Source organism: Tiliqua scincoides, chromosome 1 (genome assembly GCF_035046505.1).
Source record: "Tiliqua scincoides isolate rTilSci1 chromosome 1, rTilSci1.hap2, whole genome shotgun sequence".
NCBI lineage: Eukaryota > Metazoa > Chordata > Lepidosauria > Squamata > Scincidae > Tiliqua > Tiliqua scincoides.
This window is the reverse complement of record NC_089821.1, coordinates 292,296,899-292,309,985: the sequence shown is the minus strand read 5'-3', so window position 1 is coordinate 292,309,985 and position 13,087 is coordinate 292,296,899. Positions and strand designations below refer to the sequence as shown.

At 44.5% G+C, this 13,087-nt stretch overlaps 1 protein-coding gene across 2 annotated transcripts in view; it reads left to right on the top strand.

Annotated features, from left to right (window-relative positions):
- PTPN21 (protein tyrosine phosphatase non-receptor type 21) overlaps positions 1–13,087 on the top strand; it is a 70,068-nt gene that overhangs the window by 20,239 nt on the left and 36,742 nt on the right. For both annotated transcript variants that reach the window (XM_066628193.1, XM_066628184.1), the window contains exons 3-4: positions 9,742–9,911; positions 11,371–11,468. In XM_066628193.1, the coding sequence (XP_066484290.1) occupies positions 9,742–9,911; positions 11,371–11,468 (268 nt within the window). The remainder of the gene's footprint in view (positions 1–9,741; positions 9,912–11,370; positions 11,469–13,087) is intronic.

The following is a 13,087-nucleotide window of genomic DNA, read 5'->3' as shown; positions in this document are numbered from 1 at the left end:
GCTCTAGTGAGGAAATCTTGGCACTGTCTGCCGTCATTATGTCTGAGAGAGAAGTCTTGGCTGTCTAGTGCATTGATGCTAATTATGAGATTGTCTTGCAAACGTGCACCTGCCGCATATATAAGTTGGAAAAGTCAGTGTGATCATGATTGTTGCAGCAAATGCTGCTGTGCTATGATTTTATGACCTAGGCTACAATCCACATAATAATTAAGATCCTTGGGTTGAAGCCAGTTCAACTGGGGAAGTAAGTGGGTTTGAAATTGGCTTAATCTAAAGTACTGTGACCAAACCTGTTCGTGAATTGCAAGAGATGACATTTATCATAGAGGTTTGCAGAGCAAAGTGTAAAGGAGAATCCAAAGAACGATGTTCAGTTAACATGCCCACACTGACAAGAAGTGGGTCATGTTATTTGGTTGTGGCTAGAACGTTCAAAACCAGAATTACTGAACATAGTTTGGTCTTGAAATAAGTCTGCTAGGCCTTATTGAAGGTTATACACACATACACATCAGTTGAAGGTTTGATAGCAAAGCACAGGCATGACCTGGAATATTTTTGAAAGACATGCAGGAGTTTGGTGACCTCTATCCACTGACTGCAAAATTCCTTAAGAATAAGGAATTATGATGATGACGACGACGATTATTTATACAGGTTGTGCCCGTTCTGGAAGCCCCAGTGAATTAAAAAAACCAGTGGATACCAAATCAGTGGAAAAATAGCTTTAAAGACCCACTTCCAGGTTTCTTGCTCCTCTATTGTCAACCCCGAATGCATTTGTATAGACACTGTACCGCATTTAGCCAGTAGATGGGGTGTATAATGGAATCTAATGGAATGAAATTATAATTATTTTACAGTGCAAAGGATTTTGGTGCTTTCTTTCTTGTTGCAAGGCATTTAAAAGTGGACCTCAGTGTCAGTGGTGAGTCAAATCAGTGGATACTGAGATCCCACCTGTATATCGTTTATCAACAGGAGTAGTTTTCAAAGTGGTTTACATGGTATGCTAAAATAAATCAAATGGTTCCTTGTGTCCAAAGTGCTCACTATAAAAAAAAAAAAAATTAGGAAGAGACACCAGCAACTGCCACTGGAAAAGACCCCATGCTGGCATGAGTTAGTGTGACTACAAAATGGCACATGAGAGTGCTACAATGAAGTTCCCAATGTTTCCTTGAAAATAATCATTATTGATTTTATTACAGACATAAGAGGTGAATTTATCCTCAATGAAAAGGAATGGTTGAACTGTTTTATTTTATTTAAAATATTTGCACTCTGCCTTTCTACTTCAGTACTCCTAAGATGGCTTGCAACAAAAGATAAAACTCCTGCAATAAAGTATTAAAATAGCAGATGTAAAAACAATTCAAATGTAGCAAATTGTTGGCACTTTCAGAATATACAATGGCAATACATTGGATGGAATTTAATTACTGGTAACAGGTATAAAAAACGAGAAGCTTTTTAATATACATGTGTTCCACTGTGGAGAAAAAAAGGATTGATTAGAATGGAAGCTGTGGGAAGGGTATGGAGGAACTGAGTGCAGAGAAAAATGAGGACTGATGAATCTGTACCAGGAAGGGATGCAGGCTATCGCCCCTTCCACTCAAGTCTGTTATCAATCCGCTGTATAATACTTACAGATGTTGTGAGGGAAACTTCCCCAGAACCTGAGAAAAGAAGGGATTGTATGATGTTGGAGAGCAGACAAGAAGGACTTCATTTCCCTTCATTTTGCTTGGGATCATTAGGAAGGGTATTGAGAACAAAACGGCTAATATTATAATTTGTATATTTGTATTGGCAACCTTCAGTCTCGAAAGACTATGGTATCGCGCTCTGAATGGTGGTTCTGGCACAGCGTCTAGTGTGGCTGAAAAGGCCAATCCGGGAGTGACAATCCCTTCCACACCGGGAGCAAGTGCAGTCTGTCCCTGGTCTGTCTTAACGGACCGTGGCGAGGCAACACCTTACTGGCTGGGGACTGCCCAGCTTAAGGCGGGCGGTAGCTGCCCAATGAGATGCAATGATCTCTCCCACCGTCGGAAGCAGCCCCTGGCGTCATGCTCTACGCCAATCGAGCAAAGACTTATAACCGGTAAACTGCTGCTTCCCGTGTTGTGCCGACGCCGTATGGCGAAGTTGGAGTGTCCTCTCCAGTGCGCGAAGCCTGGGTAAAGAAGGTATGGAGGATAGGCTGTTACCCATGCAGCAAATCCCCCCTCTCCACGTCGCTGGAATGGTCCAATGGAAAGGCAGAAGCCAATACGGTTGGTTCCAGCGGCGTCGCAGGAGTTGCCAGAACGTGACTGTGTTCAGCCATGAACTGCCTAAGGGACTCCGGCTCCTGATTTTGCCTCGAGGTTGACTCCTGAAGCCTTTTCCAGAACTGGATGTAGCCACAAGGCAGTGGAGGTTTGAGGTCAGAGTTTCCTTCTCTTAGATGAGCTGCCTTCCTAGGCTGACGAGTCCCATCTACCCGGTGGCTGTTTAGTCGCCTCTTACGACAAGTACAGCCAAACTGAGGGCCTATTCTTAGCCCCAGCCCCCAGGGACAAATATTATAATGCCGTTGTACAAATCTATAGTAAGGCCACACCTGGAGTATTGTGTCCAGTTCTGGTCGCCGCATCTCAAAAAAGACATAGTGGAAATGGAAAAGGTGCAAAAGAGAGCAACTAAGATGATTACGGGGCTGGAGCACCTTCCTTATGAGGAAAGGCTACAGCGTTTGGGCCTCTTCAGCCTAGAAAAGAGACGCCTGAGGGGGGACATGATTGAGACATACAAAATTATGCAGGGGATGGACAGAGTGGATAGGGAGATGCTCTTTACACTCTCACATAACACCAGAACCAGGGGACATACACTAAAATTGAGTGTTGGGAGAGTTTGAACAGACAAAAGAAAATATTTCTTTACTCAGCGTGTGGTTGGTCTGTGGAACTCCTTGCCACAGGATGTGGTGATGGCGTCTAGCCTGGACGCCTTTAAAAGGGGATTGGACAAGTTTCTGGAGGAAAAATCCATTATGGGTTACAAGCATGATGTGTATGTGCAACCTCCTGATTTTAGAAATGGGTAATGTCAGAATGCCAGATGCAAGGGAAGGCACCAGGATGAGGTCTCTTGTTATCTGGTGTGCTCCCTGGGGCATTTGGTGGGCCGCTGTGAGATACAGGAAGCTGGACTAGATGGGCCTATGGCCTGATCCAGTGGGGCTGTTCCTATGTTCTTATGTTCCCATATTTACTTTGATTGGGAAGGGTAATACCAGTTGGGGTTATGCATACTTGTGTGCACACTGGTTACCTGCTCTGGAGATTGTGGTTTGCCCAAGATGGTGTAGTTCACATAACCCTAATATTGCCCCCTCCGCATGCACAGAATCATCTTGGTGAGCTAAATGATCATTTCTATTTGTATTTACGATAGTGTCCATTGTTGGATAAGACCAGATAAAACAATATTTCTATATGAACTGGGAAAATCCTGTATACTTGGCTTAGATTACTTTGCTACAATTAATTTAGCAAATCTTCAGAACTTTATATGTTCCCCAGTAAATCTTTCCTATTTTTCAAAAATACCCTTGACATAAATGCATTTATTTGAGGGAATTATTTTGCCCTACAGACCAGTTTTCCACATTGACTGTTAATCTCTGCATAGATTGTATTACCCCATGCTTGTATTTCCCACCCACCCCCATTTTGTTAGATGGGCCATAAGTGTATAAAAACCTTGCTTTTTCTTTGTCCTCATAACAAAAAGAGCAATTAGCTGGAACATAATTGTGTAGAAAACTTACAATCCTTTTTATCTAGAGCTGATTTACTGCCTGGAGGTTGAATGATGAGTAAGATGCTAAAATAAATAAACCTTACAACAGTGTTAATCTCAAAAGCTTAACATATTTCAAGAGTTATGTCATGTCATTTTTGTAGGTTTGGATAATTGCTTTTGCTTCTGATAGCAGATTACTTTACCCATGATTAAAAGTAATTTATCTTTTTGTTCACTCAACATTAGACTTCCAGACTGCCTAAATGCCATAAAGAGCTTGGGGAGCAAAAATGTATCCTAGCAGCTGAAAAGAGCTTTGTATGGCCTAGATAGGCTGTATTTTATCTCAGTTCAACCAGGAGTTCCTTTCCCATGTCTGAAATCCTAAAACATTCTAATTGTTGAAATTCAGTGGTTTGTTTGTTTATTACATTTTTTTTACCCCACCTTTCCCCCACTACCATGGGCACCCAAGGCAGCTTAACAAAAAAATCATCAAAACAATGCAGTGATAAAACCACAATGACCTGTCATTTCACTTGGCCAGTGCATGAGCCAATGAGAGCTGAAACCCAGATTGTAATATAAAGCTAAAAACAGACCCATGTTTTTTATGAACACGTCAAGGACCCAATCCTATCCAACTTTCCAGCTGCAGTGTAGCCACAATGCAGCCCTGAGGGAACAAATATTCCCATACTTTAAGGAGGCCCCAGTGACTGCCCCTCTACCACAGGATGCAGTGCACACTCCACTGGCACAACTGCACCAGTACTGGAAAATTGGATAGGATTGGGCCCTAATTTATCTGATTTTAGGACATAAAAGGACAAAATCTAATTGGGCATTAAGAAGTGCTGAGCTTTTATAGTATGAGTTATTTTCTATAAGACTAGCAAACTAATGGCCAGATGGTTCCAATTGTGGAACAGAGGTTCCACTGTCATAAATGGGCACATGGTGGTGCATGCAGCATGCCCCCAGCAACGTTTCTGGAACCAGTGCCTTGTGGCAGTGATGTCAGTGGCCCACTGATGCAGCTGTTGATAAGCAGCTGTTGGATTGTTGGTAAGCTGGCATTGGGGGTGGGTGTTGGGAGGAATGGGGGAGTGTTTGGGCAGGGAACAGGGTGAGCAGGAGGCAGAATGGGGAGGGATGGAGGGGTGGATACCAGCAGCAATGACTTGTGCCAGTATCATGACCTAGCCCTCTCTTTCCCTCATTCCCTCTCCCTTACTCTCCCTGACCTACGCCCACAAAATGACTGCCATAGAGCCAAGAAAACCTATTGGGTCAGTGAAGGCTTGCCCCAGGCAAGCGGAACTTTTGTTCCCTTATTTTGAGGAGACCTCCACGATTGCCCTCTGCAGGATGCAGCACTCTCTGTTGACCTGGCTGCATCAGGGGAGGGGTGGTTAGTTAGGATTGAACTGTAAGGCTAGATGCATATGGTACCCCATCAGTGTGGGACTTCCACCATCATCACTCCTTTCTGTATTGCCAATGGAACATGAGATGCCTTGAACCATGAGTAGGGAGCCCACACTGCATTATTGAAAATAAACCTTACTGAACTGAACTGAAAATAAACCAGCCAGTATTGTAATGCCTTCTGCAGATCTCTAGTGCAGCAACATTTGGAACATCATGAACAGTTCTGGGTGTCCCATTTAAAACAAAACAAAAAAACCTAGTATTGTAGAACTGGAAAGAGCAATCAAAATGATCACGGGTTGGAGCACTTTACCCTCAAGGAGAGACTGGTGCATTTGGGGCTTTTCAGTTTTGCAAGCAAATGCAAAGGAATGATACAAATTTATAAAATTCCATACGGTGTGGAGAAAGAGGATAGAGATAAGTTTTTCTTCCTCATAGTACCAAGGATCATTCAACCAAACTGATTGGCTGGAAACTCAGGACAGACAAAAGATAATTGCATAATTGATCTGTGGTATTCTGTGGATTCTTTGCAGTGATGACCACTGGCTTTGGTGACTTAGATTAGAAAGCAGATGAGACAATTTCTTGGAGGAATTGGTGACTAATAGTTATGTCAGCTGTGTGGAACTGTCATGCCACTGAAACACTAACCACTAGGGGGCATCGGTTGGGGGGGTACTTCTTTAAAACCAAGCTTGTAGGTTTCTTGGAGACATCTGAAGAACTACTGTGGGAAATGCTAGGCTAGATGGACCTTTTGTTGCTTTCTTGGTGCTGTGCTGGCACCACAAAGTTCATCCTGAGAAAGCAGCAACAAGGCTTCACAACATTCTTGTACATAGTGGTTTCCCTGGTACTCTGCAGTGCCAGACAGCCCAACTCTGTTTCCCGGGGTAATGAGGATGCCTCATTATTGGTGGCAGCAGACACAGTTTGTGCCACATTACCGCTGCAGCTAAAGTGGCCTGCAAGATTGCAATGGCTAGATATGTTTATGATGTATAGCAGGGGGCTCCTGGGGGCCAGCTGTGGCCCACAGCAAGCCTCTGTCTGGCCCGCTTCATTTATTCATTCATCTAAGTTCCATCTCTAATATATTTATTTAAATTTTATATTTAAATTTTTTTTCCGGCCCTCAGCACTGTGCCAGATATTTCATGCAGCCCTCTGGCCAAAAAGTTTGGAGACCCCTGATGTATATCATAAATCCACTGTACTTTGAATGCACTCCTTTAGTGCTGGGCAGTTGTGTTTTCTTTCAAGCACACACAATTCTCTGGTTTGGTGTAGTTTGTATGATGTGTGTATGGGATAACTAATCTTTTGATGCTGGGACACTGATAATTCAGCAGCAGTGACTGAAACACCAAGAGGGCTCTGTGACCAACTTAAAATGTTGCACGATTAGTGGTAGATCAACACTTGTTGCTATAATAGTTATGCCAGTAAAATGCATTAGCATCTGTGAAGACAGAGATCACCTGCAGTGTCAAGGGAGTTGCATAAGCAGCATGATATCCTCAGGCAAGAATTACCTACAGTGACTACCAAGGAGTATGGAAGGGCATGTGCTAGTGAGCCACGATAGGCTGAGTTAAAGGCTCTTGTGAGCCCAAAGTACCTCACAAGAAGAGACTGTCCAGTGCCTCTGTGTTTGAGCTAGTGCCTTGGCTTTGCTTCCTTCCATTCAGCTACCAGTGTGGGGAGAATAAGAAACATAAGAACAGCCCCACTGGATCAGGCCATAGGCCCATCTAGTCCAGCTTCCTGTATCTCGCAGCAGCCCACCAAATGCCCCAGGGAGCACACCAGATAACGAGACCTGCATCCTGGTGCCCTCCCTTGCATCTGGCATTCTGACATAGCCCATTTCTAAAATCAGGAGGTTGCACATACACATCATGCTTGTAACCCATAATGGATTTTTCCTCCAGAAACTTGTCCAATCCCCTTTTAAAGGCACCCAGGCCAGATGCCGTCACCACATCCTGCGGCAAGGAGTTCCACAGGCCAACCACACGCTGAGTAAAGAAATATTTTCTTTTGTCTGTCCTAACCCTCCCAACACTCAATTTTAGTGGATGTCCCCTGGTTCTGGTGTTATGTGAGAGTGTAAAGAGCATCTCTCTATCCACTTTATCCTTCCCATGCATAATTTTGTATGTCTCAATCATGTCCCCCCCTCAGGCACCTCTTTTCTAGACTGAAGAGGCCCAAACGCTGTAGCCTTTCCTCATAAGGAAGGTGCCCCAGCCCCGTAATCATCTTAGTCGCTCTCTTTTGCACCTTTTACATTTCCATAAGAACATAAGAACATAAGAACAGCCCCACTGGATCAGGCCATAGGCCCATCTAGTCCAGCTTCCTGTATCTCACAGCGGCCCACCAAATGCCCCAGGGAGCACACCAGATAACAAGAGACCTCGTCCTGGTGCTCTCCCCTACATCTGGCATTCTGACTTAACCCATTCCTAAAATCAGGAGGTTGCGCATACACATCATGGCTTGTACCCCATAATGGATTTTTCCTCCAGAAACTCGTCCAATCCCCTTTTAAAGGCGTCTAGGCTAGACGCCAGCACCACATCCTGTGGCAAGGAGTTCCACAGACTGACCACGCGCTGAGTAAAGAAATATTTTCTTTTGTCTGTCCTAGCCCGCCCAACACTCAATTTTAGTGGATGTCCCCTGGTTCTGGTATTATGTGAGAGTGTAAAGAGCATCTCCCTATCCACTCTGTCCATCCCCTGCATAATTTTGTATGTCTCAATCATGTCCCCCCTCAAGCGTCTCTTTTCTAGGCTGAAGAGGCCCAAACGCCGTAGCCTTTCCTCATAAGGAAGGTGCCCCAGCCCCGTAATCAGCTTAGTCGCTCTCTTTTGCACCTTCTCCATTTCCACTATGTCTTTTTTGAGATGCGGCGACCAGAACTGGACACAATACTCCAGGTGTGGCCTTACCATCGATTTGTCCACTATGTCCTTTTTGAGATGCGGCAACCAGAACTGGACACAATACTCCAGGTGTGGCCTTACCATCGATTTGTACAACAGCATTATAATATTAGCCGTTTTGTTCTCAATACCTTTTCTAATGATCCCAAGCATAGAATTGGCCTTCTTTACTGCCGCCGCACACTGGGTCAACACTTTCATTGACCTGTCCACCACCACCCCAAGATCTCTCTCCTGATCTGTCACAGACAGCTCAGAACCCATTAGTCTATGTGTGATACGTGTAATGTATGTGATATATTAGCCTATTTGTGATACCCATTAGCCTATTTGTGATACCTATATGTAAACCCTTTAGCCTATGTGTGATATGTGTGATAATTCTGTTGTGCCTGCATTAAGTGTGCATTGAGATCAATCAGTTGCTCCTGAATCAGAGAAGCAGGAGAATTGCCTGTCCTAAGATTGCTGCCCATTGCTTCTCTGCATGATGAGTTGCTCTTTCCTGCTTGCCTCTTTTTAGGGTGGAGATGCTCAGATCAGTGACTCTTGCAGAAGCACAGGGGTGGGCTCCTCTGTCATTGAGTGGTTCTTACTCTTTTCACATTAGTAGTTCCTCTCTGACTCTGATGGTCGCTAGGCTGAAGGGAGAGAAGATAGCAGCTGCAGGAGAACAACTGTGGTGCTGTGGTTGGATTAGGAAGGTTTGCATTCAGATCTCCTGCTGAACCAGTCATGTTCTATCAGCCTGCTCTTTCCTCTGTGTTTGCTGCCCTCTGCTCCATGGAGCAGAGCAGGACATAAAGTGGGAAAGAAAATGGCAGGCCTTGTGTATGCAGTTCAGGGTTGCCTTGCAAGGAATTCCTGGCTTTTTGCATTGCTGCGCCACACCCATTTGTGGGTCTGGGTCATACGTATGCAAGGGAGCTGCCTGCTCATTCTCCCTATTCTTGGCTGTGGTATAGCCAGTGGGCAGCTGCTAGGTCTTGCTCCTCCTGGACTCTGCATTGGCGAAGGAGAATAAGAATTCCATGGCTTTTACTCATGCTGACAAGTTTGGCCAAAGAGGAAAAGGATACCCCTCCCAAGGGAGGAAGAAGAAATAAGTATTTACAGACACTAGCAGCAAAGTTCAAGGCATTGTGGCCACCTGGGATCTGGGATTTTCCTATTTTTGCAGGAGAGCCTCTGTCGGCCTAAGATTCTGTATTCAGTTAAAAGTGTTTGTGACCTAGTTATAGATTTATTGCCTTCGTTTTTGAAGCAGCTTACAACAGAGTTGAAAAATTAATAAAAGCTATAAAGCTGGTGTAACTACTCTTGTTTCTTATGCTGTTTCTTTTAAGTGCCGTGTACGCTGGCTGGTGCTATATAAATAAACCATAACTTGGATCAGAGAGGACCATTTGGTTCCTTAGATACCTTAATTATCCGTGAAGCTGAGAAATAGTGTTCCTCCATATTCTAAGCACTTCTTTTCCATTGTGACATTGGCCTTCTATGGTTGTCTCACCCAGCTGTCATTTTTACCTTGCTTTCCTTCTAGATCACCTATTTTAGCCTGTGGTATTATAACAAGCAGAATCAGCGCCGCTGGATTGATTTGGACAAGCCGCTAAAAAAACAATTGGATAAATATGCATTGGAACCGACCGTATACTTTGGAGTGGTGTTCTATGTGCCTTCTGTCTCCCAGCTTCAGCAGGAGATTACCAGGTGAGTGACAAAGAGTCACTTGTAGTGTTCTGAGAAGTAAACTATCTTTACATAGCATTTTTGAGACAATAGTGGAAAATGCTCTGGTTACTAAATGACATCCCTTCACTGTAGGTTATAGGTCCAGTTACCTAATTCATACAGTGTCACTGGGAAGCATACCTAGCAGTTAGTATTCAGTGACATACCCCTAGAGCAGGGGTCTCCAAACCCCGACCCGGGGCCCAGATGCGGCCCACAGCAAGCCTCTATCCGTCCCGCGGCCAACCTCTGGTCCCCTGAGAACCTCTGGCCCAGTTGATCAAACACAACCAGAGTTGTGCTTGTGGGGTGAGGGATTGAGGGTCCATTTAAGTGTGTGCTTTATTTCTTCGGCTGTGTTCATGCTTGGAGAAGTCCTGGACATTTGAGCCCATTCATTTATTCATTCATTCAAGTTCCATCTTTAATGCGTTTATTTAAATTTTATATCTAATTTTTCTTTCCAGCCCTCGACACTGTGCCAGATATTTGATATGGCCCTTCAGCCGAAAAGTTTAGAGACCCCTGCCCTAGAGCAAAAACTAGGGTGGAGCCTGAGGGGCACCTGCCCTAGCTTCTAAACCAATGGGGGTGCATGACTACCCCTCAGGCTCTGCCTTAGTTAAGGAGGAGGCGCTGACAGCTTTGTGCCCTCTATTCCTTCAAGGGGAGCCTCCACAGGAGGAGGATTTGTAGAAGAATTCCCTGGGGCATTTGGTGAGCCAATGTGAGATACAGGAAGCTGGACTAGATGGGCCTATGGCCTGATCCAGTGGGGCTGTTCTTATGAGGATCAGAGGCAGCAAAGCTACAGCAGCAAGTGCTCCTCCTCTGCGGAGAACCTGGAAGTGCTGTCACAGTGCACTTGATATTGTGACGTTGCTGCCCCAGACTCCAGGCAGAGCGCTATGTCTCTACATGCCTCCCCTGAAGCTGTAAGAACTCTGCCTGGAGAGGGTGCTAGTATTCTGCAGTTCACAGTGACACTCTTTCCTTGGAGTGTCCCCTCTCTGGACAAGTGGGGAAGTGGCATTAAGCCAGGTCTTTAAGACAAAGGAATAAAGTGTCCTCAGAGGAGGTGACATTAATCCAAGGCCAAGTGGAAGTTGGAACATAGTAGTAGCAGGAACCTGAAGTGATAAGAAGAAAAGTCTATGTGAATTTGGGGTAACTGAGAGACTGCGAGATGAAACTGTTATATTTTCCAAAGCCTTGTGTGTGAAAGGAAGATGTGAAATTGAAGGGTGCCCCTGCTGTGGCTCCTGCTTCATTTATAGAGTGTTGTCAAAGCACATGGAGTTTTACAGAATTACTGTGAAAAAAGTAGGGCCGAGGAGCTTCTAAGATAAATTGATGCACTGCAAGGAGTAGGTAATTTGCATTGCCTGCTATCAATAGAATGGGAAAAAAAACCCTAACGAACATTATTTTTCCATAGATATCAGTATTACCTGCAGTTAAAGAAAGACATCTTGGAAGGGAACATTCCTTGCACATTTGAGCAAGCAATTCATCTGGCTGGCTTAGCTGTTCAAGGTAACTTACACTGTTGTAATTGTGTTTTCCTAATTTTAGGAGAAGAAAGCTAGCATCACAATTTGAATGCATGTAGTATGTTTTTGGGATAGGTGGTGCATGGTCAGTGGGCCATATCTGTTCTGCCAAGGCTTTGACCTGGAACAAGCATTCCAGTTCTTCCTGTAGGAAAAAGAAAAAGTCTACACATGTTTTTCTGCTTTTGTTGAGTGGGCATAGAATCCTTGGTAGGCTGAATAGATTCATCATCTTCAGGTTCCCTTATCTCTTGTGTAAATAAACATTTCCCAGTTTTAAGTGGTATGAACTTTTTATACTTGCAGAAGTTTATAAGTTTTTTTAAAAATAGATATTATTAAATATCTATTTTTTAAATAGATAAGGTATTGGGGCTCTGTGAGGCCTCATATAGAACATAGTTATATAGTTATTGTGGTGCTATAGGAGCTAAGGGCTACACTACATGTGATGCTTAAAGTGTTATTTGCCCTGGCAGGCTTAGTTTTACTTTAACTGGTAACCACCAGATTTGGCCTCCATGTGAATTGGGACTACCTGGGAGTACAGGAGCTTTCATCCTTCCCCCAACATAGTCCCAAACTCTGGTGTCTTCCAGTCTGGCTGCTATTTACTTTTGCAAAAGCTCCCATTGGCTTTTATTCACAAAAGCTTATGCTACGTTTAAAGTGCAGTCCTAACCCACTTTCCAGCACTGACATAAGGGCGATGCAGCTCCGAGGTAAGGGAACAAACATTCCCTTATTTTGTGGAGATCTGCATGAGTGCCACCCAACTGCAGGATCTGTTAGAGATAATGGGCACAACACAGGGATAGCAGAAGCGCAAACCGGCAGCTGTAGCGTGTGGTGCTCAGAGCACAGGGAAGAATGCCAGAAAAAGGAGGCAAGACCCAGGGAAGTACCAGCACCAGAGTCTATTTACAGGCAGTATTTACAAGTAGAAGGCAGTTCCCGAAATCAGCAAGCAGAGGTGATCTGGCAAACAGTCCAAATAGTCAGCAAATCAGGTATCAGTCCAGCAGAGATCCGTGCAGCAACTCACTCCTACAACCTACACAGTGGAGTGTGCTTGTTGGACATTTATACTCCTGTCAGCCAATGGGAAAGGCCATGACCTCATCACTGAGGAATGTCATTGCATCATCCTGGGTGGGGATTGCATCAGCTTTTCCCAACCCTTGTCCTGTGCAAAAATTTAGCACTTTGCCCTGATTGGTCCTTGCCCCATTGTCTGACAGGTATGCTACCATTTGCTTACATACAACAGCAGTCTGGTGGGCCTGCCTTATCCAGCCACCAAATTGCCTTACTGTATGGGGCACATACTGTAACAAGCACACGTCCCACTGGCACCGCTATGTCAGTGCTGGAAAGTTGGTTAGGATTTGGGCCTTTGTTGGTTAATCTTTAAAGTACTACAAGATTCTTCATTGTTTTTATTTTCATATACAGTTATACTGCTATCCTAGAATAACGCCTCTGCCCCAATCCAATTAGGGGACTTAAACAGCAGCAGATCTAGCAGTCTGCTGCCGTAAGTCCCCTTCAGTCAGCACAAACGTTTTGCTACTGTTAGGCACTATGGAGCCACCAGCACAA